This window comes from Ruditapes philippinarum, unplaced genomic scaffold, assembly GCF_026571515.1.
Source record: "Ruditapes philippinarum isolate M1 unplaced genomic scaffold, ASM2657151v2 ctg514_1_1_1_1, whole genome shotgun sequence".
NCBI classification, from domain to species: domain Eukaryota; kingdom Metazoa; phylum Mollusca; class Bivalvia; order Venerida; family Veneridae; genus Ruditapes; species Ruditapes philippinarum.
Window position 1 is genome coordinate 252791 of NW_026856698.1, and position 22567 is coordinate 275357.

General features: G+C 31.7%; 2 protein-coding genes across 3 annotated transcripts; one reads left to right on the forward strand and one right to left on the reverse strand.

Moving 5' to 3' along the window:
• Positions 1-612: 612 nt before the first annotated feature.
• LOC132747422 (target of rapamycin complex subunit lst8-like) lies at positions 613-14637 on the reverse strand. The gene is made up of 9 exons (XM_060736802.1): positions 14426-14637; positions 7751-7802; positions 7123-7285; positions 6761-6836; positions 6089-6163; positions 5610-5687; positions 4777-4901; positions 4140-4282; positions 613-3239 (listed from the first exon to the last, which is right to left on the reverse strand). Exons 1-9 carry the CDS (start codon positions 14558-14560, stop codon positions 3121-3123), a joined length of 966 nt encoding a protein of 321 aa, XP_060592785.1. The 5' UTR covers positions 14561-14637; the 3' UTR covers positions 613-3120.
• Positions 14638-16179: 1542 nt separating this feature from the next.
• Positions 16180-20401, forward strand: LOC132747423 (uncharacterized). Of its 2 annotated transcripts, none has more exons than XM_060736803.1 (2): positions 16180-16339; positions 16659-20401. In XM_060736803.1, the coding sequence occupies exon 2, from the start codon at positions 17271-17273 to the stop codon at positions 19227-19229; it is 1959 nt and encodes a 652-aa protein (XP_060592786.1). In that variant the 5' UTR covers positions 16180-16339; positions 16659-17270; the 3' UTR covers positions 19230-20401. The 2 variants fall into 2 exon arrangements, with proteins under 2 accessions (XP_060592786.1, XP_060592787.1); XM_060736804.1 differs by lacking the exon at positions 16180-16339 and adding an exon at positions 16342-16473.
• Positions 20402-22567: the final 2166 nt, after the last annotated feature.

Consider the following 22567-nt stretch of genomic DNA (forward strand, 5'->3'; position numbering starts at 1 on the left):
GCACATCGCCTTTACTCGGGTTAAAAACCCACCATCGAAGTGCATCGTGTGTATCAATTAGGGAAGATTGCACGTGTTTAGATAATCGGGGAAAAACAATGTATAATTATCGCCAAATCCCGTATTAAACACAACACAATTATACCGTTTCGGGCCGATGCTCTCATTATTTACTGTTTAGAGTAGGCGGTCTATCGCTTCGCTTACAGGTAGAAGGGTAGTATAAAGCGACGCTCTGATTGGATAATGATAATTAGCGGTCGTCATATGGGCGGATACAATCTCTGCTCTTTACATCGCTAAGTAATTACTATTTGGGAATTAAGATTTTATCGGCGATGTTGAACTTCTCTTTGATCAATCGGAAGAGCGAAATTGGAATATACACGGCGAAGTTTTCGCCTGAATCGCCCTTCCGGATGAGCCCTGGAATATCTAGTAAAATTATGGACTAACAAGTGAAGAAGATTTTTAAAGATCTCATAATTTAAAGTCTATTTTTAGCTCATGTGACCTACCTATGCATCAGACTGGAACCATTTATATAACTTTGTAAAGGACCACTGTAGGATCATCCATAAAATCCATTTAGTGGATTATACTGTAAGAACAGTTATAGCTTATAATAAATTTACATCAAAGGCTACAATTTGGAAGAAATCACAAAGCTGCAGCGAGGAGAAGGAATGCATTGACATTGAGTAATACACATATGTATACATTGAGGTTGCAATTGATATTTTCTCTAACTTACGTTAAATAAATTTCTGAAATGCCGTTTTCCTAGAACAAACTGGAACAATTCCATCCCTAAAGAAGCAAGGGAACTTCAACATAAAATTTAGTCAAGAATCCAAAATAACATGCCCATTTGAAACCACTTAACATTTCCACACAAAGAAGAAAGAAACGATACAAATCAGTACAATACAATCATATTTAAAATTTAATGACAAATTACAAGACATGGTATGTTTATTAAATAAAATGTATTGATGTTTTTAATCCAACGATGAAGAAGAAACGTCAACCTCAGCAAGCTCAACATCCTCAGACAAGGAAGAAAGTGATAGCTAAACGGACATAGTTAATTTCTGGGATATTATATCTTCCTATCCTAATTATATAACAGGTAATGCTCTAGAGATTTTTTCAAACAGAACATCTTTACACAGAAAACTTGTCATACAATGTCCAATTTGGATGTTCAGGTGATAAATTTGAAAAATCTTGGTAGAGGTCCACTAGACATTGTTTCATGGAAAGTATGTAAGATAAGTAATAGATATACCATTGCTGTTTTGACTTATACTTTCTGAACAAAAGTCTTGTGATAAGGTCATAAAAACTGAAAATTTGGAACGTTCTAATCATTTTGACAGCCTGAAAGATGGTGAGATAATGTGAACGGCTTGAGAACACCATACCAAAGAACATCAAAAAATCCACTTATTGGTCATTAATTGCCTTCATTAAGTGGCATATAGTGAGAAATGTCAGCAAATTTTGTCTACCGGTACCACCATCAGAGGATTTTAATAGACGTGAATAACCATCTCATCTGTTTTATCATGGAGGTGTGTATGTAATTCAGACTTTTTTATTATATTTTTCCATAAAATACTAGGACTATAGCCCATACTCTAATTGAGAGCGTAAGCAAGTTTCTTCTTATTATTCCTATTATTGAAACAACTTTGGAAGCCCTTCACCCAAGAAACTGTCCTGGCAAATTTGGTTGAAAATGGACACGTGGTTTTTAAGAAGACTTTTTAATTCCATGATAAAAAACATAGAGTTTTCCCATTTTACTGTAGAGTTTTCCCATTTTATGGTTGAGTTTTCCCATTTAATGACAAGCAGCTAAACATTTACAATTTTCTAATCTAAGAAATTGATCTCTCTTGGCACCATAACAATTGTTTTTAGGCATGATTTAACACATTCATTTACCAATTGTAAACAACACTGGATGTAACTATCTTGGATGTATCTACTGTATGGTGTAATAATCCAAATGTATCAGCCTGTTGGACATTTTCAAAAACAGAGTCACCTTTACTATCAAATTGGGTAGATAACCCACGAAATTCCCTAAATACCTCCAGCATTTAAAGAGATGTCAAGTGTAAGTTAAATCTTACCAATGTGTTACTGATAATGACAATGCTGACTCTGAGATAGGAGAAAGGGTAAAGTCAGAATTACATTATCAGAGGATTTGATTCAAAGATTAACTATATTCATTTGGAATTTATACCTCTTCAATAACTTAGTTATTATAACGACTTGTATCTTGCCATATAAAAAAAACTTAATAATTAACAATTTAAAAAGACTGTGAGAAAATCAACAAAAAGAATAAGAAATTAATCATCAGTACTACTGTCACTATAAGGAAGAATCCAGTATTTTAAGTTATAATGTGAGTGAAATATATTTTTGATAATCCCATAGACAGTATGGATTTTTTTTTCCAATTGATATACACTTTTATACATAAATAAAATCATTTTCTCATAAACCAGAAAAGATGAGTAGACTATTCATCTCTTACTACAATATGATGTATATTATCTTGCACCTTTGTAACAAACAACTGTTTATAATGAACAAAGTGATTTTTAACATGTCATTGTATTCTTAATTTACTATCATCGCCCTTGTATTATATACAAGCACACACACTAGTGATATAGCTTGGCTTACGTCTTATAACTGTTCACAATTAGTTTGTGAAGTAACTTCAAATATATCAGTAATACTTAACAACTTTGCTATCTCTCCTGTGTAAGAACTCACTTTTATCACTATCACAGTAAATCCCAGGTATGAATGTCTCCTATTTATCACTATATGAGAAATTGTAATACTGGTTAAAATGACTTGATTCAATTCATCGCTCAAATAACAAATTTAAGCATAATTCCTTCAAAATATCCAATACGGTAATCCATTTAATTCTGATTTCCTCAATTTTAGTGATGTCTAAACTTACATCTATATAATAAATACTCAAAGTACATAAACGAGCATGCAGCAGTTCAAACTATTTGAACTGATCTTGACATTGTTTTAAGTAATATTGCATCATAACCGTATGAAACAGTTTACTTGTGTTCACTGTATAGACTCGTCTCTGAACGCCAAACAGACCACAGCCTTCTGATGACCACTGTATTCCTTCTTCACCTCTCCAGTATCCACACTCCATAACCTCGCCATGTTATCTGAAGATGCTGTCAAAACCAAACAAATACATTGTATTGAGCTTTAAATAATTTTCATGAAAAAAGAAACCATTATAATGTAAAATGTACAAGACAAGTTGGTCAAATTTCTATTTTTTGGCTGGCTTCTTAAATCACACCAATGTTTAACAAGTCTTGTGATAGTTTGCTTCTATTAAAACTTCTTAAGAAAGACCCCAGAAATGTTCCATAACATACTTCTTTGGGCAGACACACAGGCATTTTAGTATATATGTATATAAATATCCATTGACTTTCAATAATATATCTTGGTATCAACTTCACATAAAAGGATTCAATATGCTAAAAGTCATTATTGAAACCAATTATGATTAGGGTCTTATCAAACTAAGATGTAGCCAATATGAATACTTAGATGCTTCCAAATATTTTCAGACATTGAAAGTACTGAAGAACAATCAAAAAGAATTTATCCATTTTGAGGTAGTACTATAATGTTAAAAGTAGCACAGGCTTTCATGTTTAGACATCTGTCCCACAATCTTCAAATGACATGGTTAATACTCATGATTGTATTTAATAGATAATGAATCAAGTGGATCAAACATATAACACAGGAGTGAGGTTTATTTAATGATGATTTTATATTTTATGATATTTTTTTTATGTCGCACCAACACAGTATAGGTCATATGGCAATTTTCCAGCTTTACTGGTGAAGGAAGACCTCAGGTGCCCCTTTGTGCGTTATGTATTCTAAAATTATAATTGTATGCACCCGAATAAGTTTATCTCAGATCATAGCCATCATTTCCTCATATGACTAAATAGCACCAATTAGATCAGGAAGAAGAATCAAGAATAAATTCATTTAACTTTAACTAATATGCCTTTTTCACCTTAATTAAATATAACATTATTGTTTACCTGTGATAATATACTGCGAGTCTCCACTAAATGCACAATCCCATACCCATCTCTGAGAATTTTCTTTAAGTTCTGTATGCAATGTAAGGTCAGCTGTTTTCCAGATTTTGGCGGAATTATCTGCTAATGTTGTTGCTAATAACCTATAAAAATCGAATGTTAGTACTTGTATGATTCTCTCAAATATGTTTACACATGAAGAATGTTACAGGACAATGTGCAGCAAAACTTAATTTTCACTTTTCAATTGCTTTGGTTGTTGTTTTGTTCGGTTTGGTTTTATGTCACACCAACACTGTAAAGGTCATAGTGTATCTTTCCATCTTTACTGGTGGAGGAAGATCTTAGGTAGGTGCCACTTCTTGCATTATTTCAGGCACAAATAGGCATCTGAATAGATCAACCAATGTTCCGTAAGCTAACAGAGGAATCCAAAGTCCATGACGAGATTCAAACCCACAGTAGTTACGGGCATGTGGTTTTAAGTCAACAGCCTAAATCACTTAGCCACAGATGCCACACATTAACATCTTTTTTTTTTAATGAATAAAAGTAGGTGAAAAAAAAGATGTTAAAGATGTTTCCATCATCATCCAAAGAAAACAATAATACAGGCAAAAAAACAAATATCTCTTACGTAGAATCAGGACTAAAGAGGCATTTAAGGGCATATCTAGAGCTAACTGTAATATCAGACTTTGGATGTAGCTGTGTTGGTTCATCTCTTCTACCTCCAGTCAATCTCCATATATGGCACTTTCCCTGTAAGATAAGCATTGTAATTTTTACACTTTACTATTGTTTTATGATAACTTTATCTAAGAAACCAGCCAAAAATAAAGTTACATTTAGACAAGGGTTAACTTGTTTCAAGCTTATAACTATTATAAGCATAACAAGCCATCTCATTCTGATTCAGCAAATCAAATCTTATCTTTAGTTATTTTTTTACAGTACCACCAAAGGATCATTCCTATCATTCCTACATGTATTAAGATTCATTAAAACATGTACAACTATTTAGGAGATGTCATTTAAAGCTATTTTAAGTCTGTCATCATGTACAGCTACCTGGAACTGTCTCAGCAGGTTTTTAATAAGTACCACCCAAAAAACATTCTTTAATCCTGTTCCATGAAAATCTGCCATTCAGCTGTCATTAACAGTTTTCATTTCTAGCTCTTTAGACCATCTTGTTCAATGGAGTAAAATTAATGATTTATGAATTTTTTGTACTGTACTTCAATAGGGATCATGTGCTCAGTGAGCTAATAAAATAGAAAATTTTATCAGAAACACACACTTCTATCCATTAAATATATTATTACAAAGAACAAATAACTATTAAACTTTAGAACTAGCACAAAAGGAACTAGGGTATTTGCAAAAATGTGATCATAACTTTTTAACGAAGAATTCAACTTGTCTAAAGGTAAAAACTGCTAAATTATGGCTCAAAAATATCCTTACTTTATTTGTTACTGCCGCCATCATTGTTCCCATTGGATCTATGCTAATAGATTGAATGGAGGCATCTGTTTCTGGTATCTGTAGAATAGAATTGTTCATACAATATGCCACATATATTCGTTAGTAATAGGTAAATGGTAAGTAGTTCAATTGTATAAATCAACTGCATTAAAAAACATAAAGGTAAGTTAAATTTCATGATTCAATGATTAAACTGGCTTTTCTTTTCTTCTTCTGTTAAACTTTACATCATTTTCTGTGATCTATCGATCTTAACCAAAAAAGTCAGTCAAAAATATACAAATATCTCAAATGATGAAACAGAAAATGATCAACATAACACTAACATTTTTTTTTTAATATTAACTATAGAATAACATACAAACCATGCAGATTTAAGCTAAAACTTATACTTAGCAAAAATAATTTTGCTCTAAAGATGGTGAACAAAATACCAGTAGTTATAACGTAAGTTTTACCATTTGCTCATTTTTGTCAGTTTTCAGATCCCACACATGTATTGATCCACTCTGATCACCAATAAATAATTCTCCCTGTAAACAAAAATTAGGTTTAGTTGTATCAATAGTAAAAGACATAGCGTATGTTCGCTTGAAGACTGCCCTTCCTACAGGTACATGAAAATTTTCATTTTTATTTTAGAAAATTGTTCAAATACAAGTTCTTGAAAGTGAACAAAGAGTGATAAAAGATTTATAAAGTGCACAATTTATACATAACCTAAAGCACTTTATAAAGCTCTGATTGCATTGTAATTTGATACGGGTGTCACTGGAATGTGGCAGACAATGCTCTATAAACTCAATGCATGATTTATACATAACCTTAAACACAAGCTTTTTTTTCTGGTCTTCCATTCTTAAAAGTAAAGTAAACAAACTATTTATGAGAATTCCAGTGGTCTATTGCATCGGCGAAGTTTATCACAAAATGCAGTACTAGTGATCTTTTTTTTTGATCCCTGTAAATGTAATAAGATGGTGTGCAGCTTTCACCCTGAATTTGTGTAATATATTTACCCAGTTATGACTCAAGCATTCCATTAACAAAGTCATTTGTCTAAGCAATCAAATCACAACACTAGTTATCAAATAAATGTGAATAAGATGAAGAAAGAAGAACTTCTTTACCTGATTTGGATGTAAACATATGCAATTCACAGCAGCATTGACTTGGAAAATCCTCTGGCATTGTAAATTTCGTGACCTGTAAAACAGAAGACCACCATTTCAGAATTGCTAAACAAAGTCATTGAACTTCATTGCGCTATCTTGAGTCTGTCACCAAATATTATATCAAAATAAATATAATTCGGCTTCATCGGGATCAAGGATCATTCCTGTGTAGTTTGGTTAATCAGAGATGTTGTTTAATGAAATTGTTGATAACAAACATTGACAGCCACAGATGACAACTTTTTTTTAAAGAAAAACTTCATCTTAAAATTATATTATGAACTAACCAGGTACATGAATCTTGTTGTTAAACTTACCTCAAATCCCATATCCTTGCAGAATTATCTTCCCCACCTGTGTACATCCATTTTCCTTCCTCATGAAAACCTACGGCTGTAACATTTTTACTAATTCCATCATAATTTACTACAGGCTTTGGATTGTTTGAGTTCAGGTCATACATTCGTATATGCTGGTATCCTAGAATATATGGCAAAATAACAAATCTTTAAATCATCTCCTCATCAAACAGTACCCTCAACCTTACAGTATATATCACAAACAATGGCTCTACAAAAAATTTAAAAAGAAAAAATAAATTGATAAAATTGAATATTTGATATACATTATCCTTTTTTCTCAACTTATGATTGTTTGATCACTTTCAAATGTTAAATCATCCGAACATAAACCAGATCTTGTGTACATAAATTTTGTAAAAATTTTAAATCTGTAAGTCTTTTATCCTACATACATTTGTCTGAGCAAATGTTCAGGATAAAATTTTAACTTTCTTGACAAACATATTAACAAAATCAAGGCTAGCACATGACACTCTAGACAGGAGAATTAAAAATGGGTATTAGCAGTGCTTAGGACATTGACAGTATAAACTATAATGACAGTATTGTTAACATAATATAAAATGATAATAAATTAACATACCTGCCGCTGCTATAAGCTGTTTGTCAGGAGTGATTTCAAGAGCATTTACTTGCTTGGATTCATTAAGGAAACTTTAATCAAGTTTAAATTTCAATTCATTGATCATCCTTATTTTTCACCATAGAGAGATTAATCATATTGCTACTTATTGAACATTGAAAAGAAATGGCGGTATGTCTTAATACCAAATATGAGTGATATCCGCGGATATCACTATAAATACCGAATATGACCTATATTTTACAAAGTAATTATTTTTTTATAAATTTTTCTTGATACTATGTTTTATAATAATAAAATGAATTTACATGCAAAATTGCGTTAAATTTGGTCCATAAATAAAAAAGTTATAAGTTATATTCGAATTACGTTCTATAAAAGTCATGTCCGTGGCGGACAGGAGATACCGAATATGACTTATTTTTTATGAATTGATTAATTTTTTTATGATTATTTCTCCATACGATGTTTGATAATAATATAATTATTTTACATGCAAAATATCGTTAAATTTGGTCCATAAATAAAAAAGTTATAAGTTATATTCGTTGCGTTTTCTATAACAGTCATATCCGTGAAGGACAGAAGATACCGAATATGACCTATATTTTACAAAGTAATTATTTTTTATATTTTTTTTTCTTAATACGATGTATTAAAATAATAAAATAAATTTACATGCAAAATTTCGTTAAATTTGGTCCATAAATAAAAAAGTTATAAGTTATATTCATTGCGTTTTCTATAAAAGGCATATCCGTTGCGGACAGAAGATACCGAATACGACTTATTTTTTATAAATTGATTATTTTATTATTTATTTTTCTTGATACGATGTTTAATAATAATAAAATGATTTTACATGCAAAATATCGTTAAATTTGGCCAATAAATAAAAAAGTTATAAGTTATATTCGAATTACGTTCTATAAAAGTCATATCCGTTGCGGACAGAAGATACCGAATACGACTTATTTTTTATAAATTGATTATTTTATTATTATTTTTCTCGATACTATGGTTAATAATAATATTATGTTTTTACATGCAAAATATCGTAAAATTTGGTCCATAAATAAAAAAGTTATAAGTTATATTCATTGCGTTTTCTATATAAAAGGCATATCCGTTGCGGACAGAAGATACCGAATACGACTTAATTTTATAAATTGATTATTTTATTATTTATTTTTCTTGATACGATGTTTAAAAATAATAAAATGATTTTACATGCAAAATATCGTTAAATTTGGTCAATAAATAAAAAAGTTATAAGTTATATTCGTTGCGTTTTCTATAAAAGGCATATCCGTTGCGGACAAAAGATACTGAATACGACTTATTTTTTATCAATTGATTATTTTATTATTTATTTTTCTTGATACGATGTTTAATAATAATAAAATGATTTTTACATGCAAAATATCGTGAAATTTGGCCAATAAATAAAAAAGTTATAAGTTATATTCGAATTACGTTCTATAAAAGTCATAACCGTTGCGGACAGAAGATACCGAATACGACTTATTTTTTTATGAATTGATTTTTTTTCTCTCTCGATACTATAGTTAATAATAATATGATGTTTTTACATGCAAAATTTCGTTAAATTTGGTCAATAAGTGAAAAAGTTATAAGTTATACTTGTTGCGTTTTCTATCAAAGTCATATCCGTTGCGGACAGAAGATACCGAATATGACTTAAATTTTATAAATTGATTATTTTATTATTTATTTTTCAAGATATGATGGTTTATAATAATAAAATGTTAAATGCAAAATATCATTAATTTTTGTCAATAAATAAAAAAGTTATGTTATATTCGTTGCGTTTTCTATGAAAGCATATCTGTTGCGGACAGAAGATACCGAATATGACTTATATTTAATAAATTGATAATTTTATTATTTATTTTTCTCGATACAATGGTTTATAATAATAAAATGTTAAATGCAAAATATCGTTAATTTTTGTCAATAAATAAAAAAGTTATATGTTATATTCGTTGCGTTTTCTATGAAAGCATATATGTTGCGGACAGAAGATACCGAATATGACTTATATTTAATAAATTGATTATTTTATTATTTATTTTTCTCGATACAATGGTTTATAATAATAAAATGTTAAATGCAAAATATTGTTAATTTTTGTCAATAAATAAAACAAGATTGCATTTGAGAAAAATGCTATGCCACCGCATTAATACAACACTAAATAGTAGTGTAGAAACAGATTTTTTTTTGTTTCTATACAATTTTGAAGATTGTCATAATGCATAGATCCCTGACCTATCTAATTCTTATTATCAGACTAGTGGTTAAATCTGTTGTTAACTCAATAAAAGATCAGAGTAGGAATATATCAATTCACTTGAGTCTAGTGAATTTGATGGTCATATTTCACACAGCCTAAATTTCATGACTACATCAAAGGACAACACAGTAAGACACTTTGTCCAAATCTAGGTCAGCTGAAAACAAAGTTCACTTAACATCTTAATCTGTACACATGGTTCAAATTTTAAAGCTGTACATAAAAGGACAAGAAAGTAGGTCACATCATCAAAATCTAGGTCACCTGACATCAAAGTTCAATTTTACAACTAAAACTGTGCTAATGGTCAAAATTTCATTGCTGTACATCAAAGGACAAGAAAGTAGGTCACTGTCCCCTTGGGCAAGGCAAAATTTTGACCCCAAGGGTTTAATTCAAAACAATCTTGATACAGGTCCACCAAACAACATTTCAAGTCAAATATCTAAGCTGTAGCTTTCTCCCATTCAGAAAAGATTTGTTTTATTTTCTGTTTTTACTATGTGAACATAATGAGAAAATTACTGCCCCGGGGCAGGGGCAATTTTGACCCCAGGGCTATAGTTTGAACAATCTTGCTAGAAGTTCACTTCACAATGTTTCATGCAAAATATCTAACCTCTAGCATTTGTCAATTGCTAGAAGAAATTTTTTTACTATAAAGTTTTTACTATATACATATAAGGAAAAACAATGACCCCCGGGGCAGGGCCGATTTTGACCCCAGGGCTATAATTTGAACAATCTTGTTGAAGTTCACTTCACAATGTTTCATGCAAAATATCTAACCTCTAGCATTTGTCAATTGCTAGAAGAATTTTTTTACTATAAAGTTTTTACTATATACATATAAGGAAAACCAATGACCCCCGGGGCAGGGCCGATTTTGACCCCAGGGCTATAATTTGAACAATCTGAATAGAGGTCTACCAGACAATGCCTTATGCAAAATATCTAAGCTCTAGGCCTTTTGGGTCTTTACAAGAAGGTATTTTAAGTTTTTACTTTATGTACATAAAGTGAAAATCAATGACCCCCGGGGCGGGGCCGATTTTGACCCCAGGGCTATAATTTGAACAATCTTGGTAATGGTCTATCAGACAATGCATTATGCAAAGTATCTTAGCTTTAGGCCTTTTGGGTCTTTACAACAAGTTATTTTAAGTTTTTACTATATGTACATATAGTGAAAATCAATGACCCCCGGGGCGGGGCCGATTTTGACCCCAGGGTTATAATTTGAACAATCTTGGTAGAGGTCTACCAGACAATGCCTTATGCAAAATATCTAAGCTCTAGGCCTTTTGGGTCTTTACAAGAAGATTTTTTTAATTTATTCTTATAATTCCTTTTGGTTACCATGGCAACCAGATTTCTGCATGGAATGAAATTCTTTGAACAACTTTGGAAGCCCTTCACCCAAGGATCAATCCTGCCAAGTTTGGTTGAAATTGGACAAATTGTTTTTCACAAGAAGATTTTTTAAGTTCACTATATAATCTATATAACACACACACACACAAACAAACACACACACAGATGAATCGCTATATGCCACCGCATCGCAGATGGTGCGGTGGCATAAAAATTATTTTACGTGTAAAATCATTGTATCATCATATAACATCGTATCAAGAAAACATCATAAAACAAAAATCAATTTATAGAATAAAAGTCATATTCGCTATCTTCAGTCCACCACGGATATGACTTCTATACAGAGCGTGCAATTAATATATGTAACTTACAAAGTCATATTCGGTTTCTTCTTTCCGCTACGGATATGACTTCATTTAGAACATGCAACGGATATGACATTTAATTTTTTTTATTTATGTATCAAATTGAACCATTTTTTGGCATGTAATTTTATTCTGTTAGCAGTTCTAAGTAAAATCAGAAACTTTAAAAAACATATGTCATATTCGGTATCTCCTGTCCTTCACGGATATGACTGTTATAGAAACCGCAACGAATATAACTTATAACTTTTTTATTTATGGACGAAATTTTGCATGTAAATTCACTTTATTATTATAAAACATCGTATCAAGAAAAAGTTATAAAAAAAATATTACTTTGTAAAATATATATATGTATCTGTCCGCAACGAAATGCCTTTCATAGAAAACGCAACGAATATAACATATAACTTTTTTATTTATTGACAAAAATTAACGATATTTTGCATTAACATTTTATTATTATAAACCATCATATTGAGAAAAATAAATAATAAAACAATCAATTTATAAAATATAAGTCATATTCGGTATCTTCTGTCCGCAACAGATATGCCTTTCATAGAAAACGCAACGAATATAACATAACACTTTTTTATTTATTGACAAAAATTAATGATATTTTGCATTTAACATTTTATTATTATAAACCATCATATCGAGAAAAATAAATAATAAAACAATCAATTTATAAAATGTAAGTCATATTCGGTATCTTCTGTCCGCAACGGACATGCCTTTTATAGAAAACGCAATAAATATAACTTATAACTTTTTTATTTATTGACCAAATTTAACGAAATTTTGCATGTAAAAACATAATATTATTATTAACCATAGTATCGAGAAAAATAAATAATAAAATAATCAATTTATAAAAAATAAGTCGTATTCGGTATATTCTGTCCGCAACGGATATGACTTTTATAGAACGTAATTCGAATATAACTTATAACTTTTTTATTTATTGGCCAAATTTAACGATATTTTGCATGTAAAAACATCATATTATTATTAACCATAGTATCGAGAAAAAAAATTCAATTTATAAAAAATAAGTCGTATTCGGTACCTTCTGTCCGCAACGGTTATGACTTTTATAGAACGTAATTCGAATATAACTTATAACTTTTTTATTTATTGGCCAAATTTAACGATATTTTGCATGTAAAATCATTTTATTATTATTAAACATCGTATCAAGAAAAATAAATAATAAAATAATCAATTTATAAAAAATAAGGCGTATTCAGTATCTTCTGTCCGCAACGGATATGCCTTTTATAGAAAACGCAATGAATATAACTTATAACTTTTTTATTTATGGACCAAATTTAACGAAATTTTGAATGTAAATTTATTTTATTATTTTAATACATCTTATTAAGAAAAAAAAATATAAAAAATAATTACTTTGTAAAATATAGGTCATATTCGGTATCTTCTGTCCTTCACGGATATGACTGTTATAGAAAACGCAACGAATATAACTTATAACTTTTTTATTTATGGACCAAATTTAACGATATTTTGCATGTAAAATAATTATATTATTATAAAACATCGTATCGAGAAATAATCATAAAAAAATTAATCAATTCATAAAAAATAAGTCATATTCGGTATCTCCTGTCCGCCACGGACATGACTTTTATAGAACGTAATTCGAATATAACTTATAACTTTTTTATTTATGGACCAAATTTAACGCAATTTTGCATGTAAATTCATTTTATTATTATAAAACATAGTATCAAGAAAAATTTATAAAAAAATTATTACTTTGTAAAATATAGGTCATATTCGGTATTTATAGTGATATCCGCGGATATCACTCATATTTGGTATTAAGTCATACCCAAGAAATGGCAATAAGAATGCTTATGTCAGGGTTTTACAGGATGCAGAATTCTATGTCCCTATACCCATAGATTTTCAACTTAATGCATTCAAGTTATCTGTTTGCATTCAAGTGTATGCACAAAAAATATACCTGGACATTAGGATAATATAAATTATCATTTCTGATCATTCTGATTTTATCAACTAACAATTTCTTTATTAAATTAACATTTTCCAGGAGTCTCACACAGTGGGATTAACAAAATCAAAGCTATTTATGCAAGTCAATCAACCATGATTAGATTAAATATACTTTGATGTTCAAAAAATTTGAAAATATAATCCAACTGTTTTCTTCTGAAAGAACATTTGCTGAAACTATCAGACATACTTAGTAAGAGTGATGACTCTAGGACAGCCCTGGACGAATTTAAATAATACACTCTGTCAGAACCATCAGTGACGGAGTCATCCATATAAATGTGAGCGTAAATTTCACATTTGGTGGCTAGATATGATTAAATAGGGTGCTCCGTCACGCAGTACAATTAGTTGGACTATTTTAGAATCTGCATGTCCTCAGCAAAATCCAATTTTTTTATAACCGATGACAGTAACCCTAGAAAAAATGTCAGTGGTTTTGTACAGAAACATAAATACTGAAAAATAATATTGGGTAAAATCATAATGTTAAAAGTAGCTGCGGACAGATTCTAAAATCTAGCCAATTTGATTTTGAGAAATTTATAAACCCAGAACTTGGCAGAAGGATACAGAATCTGGATGTTGAACGGTTCGATAGCAAATACCGCTATGAGCTTGCCAAAAGCGAATTGTGTGATCATATCCTGCAGTTGCAAGAATAACTGGGTCGCATGTACTGTCACCCCCTGTACTCATTGTAGGCATTGCAAGGGAAACGCTGTCTTTCAATCTAATCTATCCTACAAGGCCTGCTTCCGGTTGCATTTGAAAATGTATATAATCTGTTACTTGCCGTATTGTTCCGTATTGTAGGCAGGGTAGAGGTACGATACTTTTTTACCAAGGTGGAATGCATGATGGCGGAGGAACAAGACATATAGGATCTAATATGGGTGCTAAAGATTGTGGAATGTGTGTGACACGCACTATTTAACAAATACCTTAGTATGAAATATATTCTTTTATTTTGAAAGTCTTGCCAGAGGAAAGTCTCAATTAAGCACGTATGTATGTGAAAAATGGTGTATGATATTTAGCGGCAATTAAAGGGCATTTTCACCAGGACATTCCAAAAGTGAGCCAGACAATGAGAGAGAAAACAATATATATCAAGATTTTATAATAATTTTATATAAAAAATATAAAAAAAAAATCATAACACAAACAAGAGGCTTTATAATTATTTCACTATTGTTTGAGATGTTTGTCTAAATCAAAATTAAATTATCAAAAACCATCAAATTCTTTATTTTGATGTACTAAAAACCTCGCCCTCGGTTTATCCTAACACTAACAAAGACAATGTCTGTTTTTCTTCAACCTTGTAACGCATTCTAGATAACGCATTGCACCGCACCCCATTAAGGTTTACTTTTTCTAAACTGCCTTAGAACTCATTTCTTCTTCTTTTTAACCTTGTGCTCTGACATCAAGTTCATGGATTCTGAAATATTTTAGTAAAAACTTTTTCACTTCGGTAAACTGCATAGAATTTGAAGTCATTTTCTCCATTTTAAATGGAAAAGGGGAATTTACAAGGTAAATAATGAAGATAATTATTGAAATAAAGGTGAAAAAATCATGTAAATATTTACAAATATTAGCAAGGTAAATGACGTCAGCCACAAGAAGAAACAGTAAGAACACTGAAAACTTTTCTGCAAGATCCTAAGTCAATTAAAGAAGATTATTAATGTAATATACAATGTAGTTTTAAGTAGTTATTAGCACTGTCAAAATTATCGAACCTTTTGTAGCGTACAGTTATCATATCGTACCAAAACCCATCGTACACAATAATATTTGCAATAAATATCTTTGCACAAAAGTATTTGGTATCCAACTCAATAATGAGTATTTACATAAATTGCATGTAAAAAGCAACTAACATTGGCTCCGATCTTATGACTTTTTTTTTACCGACGCAAAATCAGTTACAGCACATGCTAAAGTTCGCCATTACTCCGTATCTTACCTTTTCACATCGCTTAAAGAAAGTATCGTACCTGTATATGTTCGACCCCCTTTCATTATTTCAGGTAACCTTTAACTTCAAGTACATTTTTAAATAACCTTACAAGGATGAAACATTATAATATGACGCGAATAAAATTTCGTCTCTGGTATTTTTGCATGGTCTGTGCACGCACGATGCGTCAGAAATCGGTGGTTATTTTCATGAATTGTAGTCATGTTATTCATTTAACACTTATATACGCTCTACATTAAAACGGTAATTATATTCTTTTTGTAAAACCGGCAGAATATGACCCAGTTGAAGAATAACGCAACGAATACGGAAGCAGGAAGATAAATTTGTAACAAACGTTTTTATTGCAAACACATTACTCAGTTTCAGTGGGGATTTTTGAAGAGCAGAAATTTAAATTCCTCTTTAGTAATATAATATTTTAGGAAAACGAATTATTTTGACGGTATAGCATATATGGAATGGTATAAAAGGAGGATAAAGGAAGATTTTGTGTAAGAATTAAAAAAAAAACGAGACTAGGGACTTTGTCTGATTATCAAATTTGTTGTAATGGAATTATCATCTAATATTCACAATATATTGTGCGCGCTTGTAAAGGATAACTGAATATTGTTACATATTATAGGTATGTACCAGTCAAATGCACAGTAGTCCGCAACGACCGGGGCATTTGTGGCGGAGAGCCAGTTTATACAGTCTGTTTATGCAGACCAGGGTATTGGGGGGAGGGGGCTACAGATAACGTGCACATTTAAAGGAAGTATGGCGCTTTTTTTGTTTTAAAATTGTATTTTCTTCATATATTTTCAGATAGACATTGTTGAAGTCAAAACGATATTTAACATTTCACACAGCGAACCAGGATTTCCAGTAACATATCTATAATGGGATATAATATTCATATATATCTAGTTCTTATTCTCGTAACAATGCTTTATAAGTGCTCGGGGCTTATACAATCTTAAAAGACAATTATTAAAGGCCACAGATAGGAACGAAGTACCTGTAAAGGATATCCCGTATGCAGCAGAGCATTCCACTTTTCAAAAAGAAGATTATGGAGAAGAAACTAATAACTGTAAGTTGATAATTCAAGATCGGTCTGAAAAGTTGTTTACACACGAGATTCTGAAACACAGATATAACTTTGTTCATCTCAAGTTGAATTTTATAAATTTTGATATTAATGAAACAAACGAAGTGATCACCAAGGATGATTGGATTTGGACATACAAAGGTGAAAATGGTGCACATCAATATCTCTACCTTCCAGGTGATTTCGGTTATCTTTCATTTGGATTACTGTGGTCTTATACCCGCCGGAAAAGTATACCAATTTACATAAATAAGACCGGTGAATGCGGCGAACTTAGAATTGGAAGAAATAGAACAGACAGCCTGATCGGCAATGCATTTGGGGAAATGACTTCAAATATTGCTAAAATGAACGATAATTATAACTCTAGTTACTGGTGTTATAACACACGTGTCTGGTTACGTGAATGGTACATTTATTATGGTTGCGAGAATTCAGTCTGCACATTTCAAACATTTGAATACCGTTGCTGCAAATATTATATTGATTTCATAACAAGGGATCGGAAGATTCAATGTGGAAAAGAGCACTATGAGTTCGGAGCACTATGGTGGATGCTACCGATTATCATAGGGGAAACTTGTTTTGCATTTTGTCCCCTATTGTTGACAAAAATGGGCATGAAAGTAAAGAAAATATCAAATGGAATAAAAAAGAACAAAAACGCATTACACGTGCGAAGCATGACAACATTTGCAGAAAGCGACGAGTGTTCCAATGAAACGCAATGCAAAGGCAATGTCAAATATCAGTATATATCAACTAAAAATTCAAATCCTATAACTTTCCTCTCAACTATTTGCTATCCTTTGCACGGGTTTGACCTAAGTGGCCCCATTGTTTCTCGCCTTCTTCGGCTATGGATTATCATTCTTCCAATGTCACTTTCAACAATACGTGTTACAGTTGATTACATTTATGCTAAAGATCTTGTGGCAGATGCAGTAAAGAAAGGAGCTCTTGTAGGCTTTAGTTCCATAATTGCTGGTCCAAGTGTGGCAAGAGAACGGTTCTTATATATATTCAATGGTCCAGTCACTGCGCTAAGCATCTATATTGTTTTTGGATGTATTCTGATTGTGTTTCCTAGAGATCTTGAAAAGTTTCTAAATGCAGGATTCCATGAAACGCGGGGAATGGAACTGTTTTTGTGTAAAATACCACTAATGTTAAAGGAAAAGTGGTCAGGCCTATCAATCCAACAAACTCAAGGCTATCACAAAATACACAAACTTTTTCTCGCTCAGATATTTATGCTGTTGCACTGTGGCTTTTGGAAATATTCTTTTAATTTGTTTTACATCAGATGGAAGCAGTTTGTGTTTCCAGCAATGACCCGGAAATTCAAGAGTAGTTTTATTGCTTCAGTAGCAAGCGCTCCTATTCTTCCCTTGTATATTGTATTTAGCACTTTAGAACTATGCTTTTCAGTCTTATACTTCCTACTTCCGGTTGTAAACTGCTCAGTTTCTTTGCTGAAAGCATTTCTGATCCATTATTTCAAATTCTTTAACGACAGAGAGCCTTTCGTGAAATGCCTTCGTTATGTATTGTTTTTACCTTTGGTTGTTTTATTTATCATATCTTGGTATATGTATTGCCTTCTTTTCTTTGATGGAATGTGGTTTCTATCAAAGATTCTTATGTTTACGTACAGTGGCATCATAGCTTACCCTAGGATATCTTACGGATACCTGATTCTTGTATTCATGGCCATTTACTACTTAACAGAAAGCTTAAATACGTTCGGTGAAAACTATCGACAACTTTTTAAACTCTGTATAGAAGTATGCGAACGCTATCAATCAAGGCATCACGATGATTCGGACGTAGATAGCAATGTGTGTTATGATATCCGAAATAAATACGGTATAAAAAGGGAACTTTTCTATATGGTCGTGGACACGCATTTACCGAGGAGAAATCAAGCATTGATAACCGTTTTGAAATTCACATCTGTTGTTACAATACTGACAATATCAGTAGAATTATTGATTACCTTCAACAAATTTCAAGACCTTTCACTTGTTTCACACGTGTTCACAGTTTTATTCATTTGCGCATTACCGAAAATTCTAAGAATGATGTGCGTGGATAACTATAGAAACCATGCACGCAAGAGGAAGTTGCGCCAAGGTATATTGCGCACGGTCTCTGATTACGTAAGAAAAAGAAGTAAAGAGGCAGAAGATAGTGATTCTGATGAAGATATCATTGACTATCTAAGATCGCGAGAGCATGACACCGTTATAGACAATATAGACGGTGAATATTGTGTCATATAATTACCGGTTTAAGGTTTACTTTGTATTGCATGATCATTAATTGTATTAATGCAGTTTAATATTCTTGTGATTAATTTTGCCGCATTGAATCATAACATTGACACGAGTCCTTAAATCTGTGTTCACATACTTCAAAAATATTTAATTATTTTAATGTGAAATAAAAAGTCAGTATGGTTGTTCAATATTATAAGGATATGATATAAAAATATGTTTAATCGAAGCAAATGAATAGATAAATGACTAGAACAATCCAGATGGACCTGCACGTGAGCTTTACTTTTGAAAATGCAAGATACTAACTTACCATTCACACTTAATCAAATGTTCAGGAGACACAAACACACCATATGTTATTTTGTTGTTGTTGTCTTTTATACACAGTATATTCATTTTAATGATATGATTGTGCTGTCATTAAACACGCAGTTACAACTTAAGAACGGTAGAAATATATCTCTCAGTCAATACTCGTTTAAAAAATGAGTTAAATGATAAACAATATCTGTATCAATACGCAAGTAATCCATTATATTCTGTGATATATACGAATAATATGATATAATATTGAATTATCACCATTTTTAATTTGCAATGTGTTAATGAACTGTGTTGCTAGTGTCAATTGTTCATTTTTATTTCATTTCATTTTTTTGTTCATTTTTTTAATATATTATGTTTAAAGTGCAATGCGTTTAGATAAGTTATGTTCTAGTATATGAATTACTGACTACTAATAGAACATTGTGCTGGATGACTGGTTGCTACAGACTAAAAAGTGGTTACAATTTTCCGTTTTACAAATTATAGACAAATCTAATATTCAAGTACGATTCGGAACACCTCGCCGACTACAAATAATCATCTCGGAAACAATACGGAAGCACGTGTTTTTGGATGATAATGAGTCAACAAATCCCAACATTGACCGTTATAACGTGTACATTTGTATATACATTTAACTGGGGATGTCTATATTCATAATTAGGATCACTTTTTCTGTTAATGTGCTTGATTGTATATACATAATACTTGTACTTGAATTTGTTTAACTCCTTAAATATTTGAGGCAATAAAAGTACATGTTTCTACATATGTAGTTTACACTTTGCTTTATAAAGTTGACATGGATGTAGATAAGACTGTATTTCCCAAAAATAAAGTGTATACAAATATACAATAATTAATTTAAACTGTCCTATGACATCATTCCCACCTTTATAAAAAATGTCGTCAGCAAGAGTACCATTATTAAGTCATGTCATGAGTAACAAAAACAAAAAACAACAAAAAAAACAAAAAACAACAACATGCATTTTAACCTGGAAGCGCATTAGGCAAGCGTGTATGTGGAACAAGTTTTCATTTCTTCCACTATACTGTACTCAATATTTTGAATCTATTTATCGGTCAATACGTTTCTTTAGAAGGCATTTAATGTTATTTTCACTTGATTCTGTTTTGAGAGATAAATGGTAGGCCAGGTTTTTTTTCAGCGAAATTAAATATGTTCTATTAAAAATTGTTAATAGCACATTTACAAAATTTTTGAACACACAATTTTGACCCGTGGTATATTCATATAATTTTTGTAGAATACCACAAGATGATGCTACATATCTAAGTTCTTGGCATTGTAAGTTCTTAGTAGAGGTCTTTTAAGATATTTTCCTATTCATGTCCATAAAATTTAGGTGACCCCCCCCCCCACGAGCGGGACCAATTTTGACACCAATTTTTGGACATGATTACTTTAAATTTTGTAGATGTGTACTTGACAATGCAACGTGCAATTAAGCTCTTGTCATTGCAGTCTAATAAAGAAGTCATATATAGCTTAAGTATGTAAGCTAGGTGACCCCCTTTTGATGGTCGATTTAAGCGTGTACATGACAGAGCAGTCATTGGAAGAATTTTTGTATATTGATAATTTCTGTAAACTTTTCAGACAGAGAGGATGACTTCTTTCGATTTGATAAATATGTTTGTCAGAGCGAATTCTCGAGTCCGCAGCCGTACCGTACCTCGCTTTTGTATATTTTGTTACCATAGTTCATGGATTTAGTTGCCCAGGTCAAATACCCAAATTTATACTTCCGTAACTTACCATTTGCTTCACACACAGCTAATTTGATGCTTAAAAATGGTCAGATATGATTCCCAAATGTATATATGAAGACCCTGCCGGAAAAAACTCCACACCAAGGAAATATCCACTTATTTCATTTACACAAGTATCATTGTATGAAACAAAACAACACCTTGTTGGTAGATGCCGCTATATAAGCAGAATGGTGTCCATCATACCTCGGTCGGCTAAATCTGGGACAGGAAATGTCGTGCTCATAACTACGGAATGCCGTTAGGGCCATCGCCTATGAATGAATTGATCTGAAACGCGATAGTCGATAGTACGATGGTGAAAACGCGAAATCACGAAACTACGATGGTGAAAACGCGAAAGTACGATGATGAAAACGCGATAATACGATGATGAAAACGCGACAGTACGATACTACGAGGATGAAAACGCGATAAACTATCGTGTTTTCACCATCGTACTGTCGCGTTTTCACCATCGTAGTTTCGTGATTTCGCGTTTTCGTCATCGTAGTATCGTACTGTCGTGTTTTAACCATCGTACAAATGCGTTTTCATCATCGTACTATCGCGTTTTCATCATCGTACTGTCGTGTTTTCACCATCGTACTATCGCGTTTTCATCATCGTACTGTCTTTTCTTCATCCTCGTACTATCGCGTTTTCATCATCGTATTATCGCGTTTTCATCATCGTACTGTCGCATTTTTATTATCGTACTATCGCGTTTTCATCATCGTACTGTCGCATTTTCATCATCGTATTGTCGTGTTTTCATCATCGTACTATCGCGTTTTGATCATCATCGTACTGTCGTGTTTTCATCATCGTACTATCGCGTTTTCATCATCGTACTGCCGTGTTTTCATCATCGTACTATCGTGTTTTCATCATCGTACTATCGCGTTTTCATAATCGTACTATCGCGTTTTCATCATCGTACTATCGCAAATTATCTGAAATAAACTAGCTCACCTTATATCTAACCCCATACCCGATTTCAATAACACAAGTATTTCCTTGTAGGCATAGCCTTTCTCAAAAAATGAGTTTGTATAAACTCGTCCATACTGCTGTACATGAAGAATTTCTCTTCTGAGCATGTATATGTACACCGGAAGGCGATGATACGATGATGAAAACACGACAGTACGATGATGAAAACGCGACAGTACGATGATGAAAACACGACAGTTCAATGATAAAAACACGACAGTACGATGGTGAAAACGCGATAG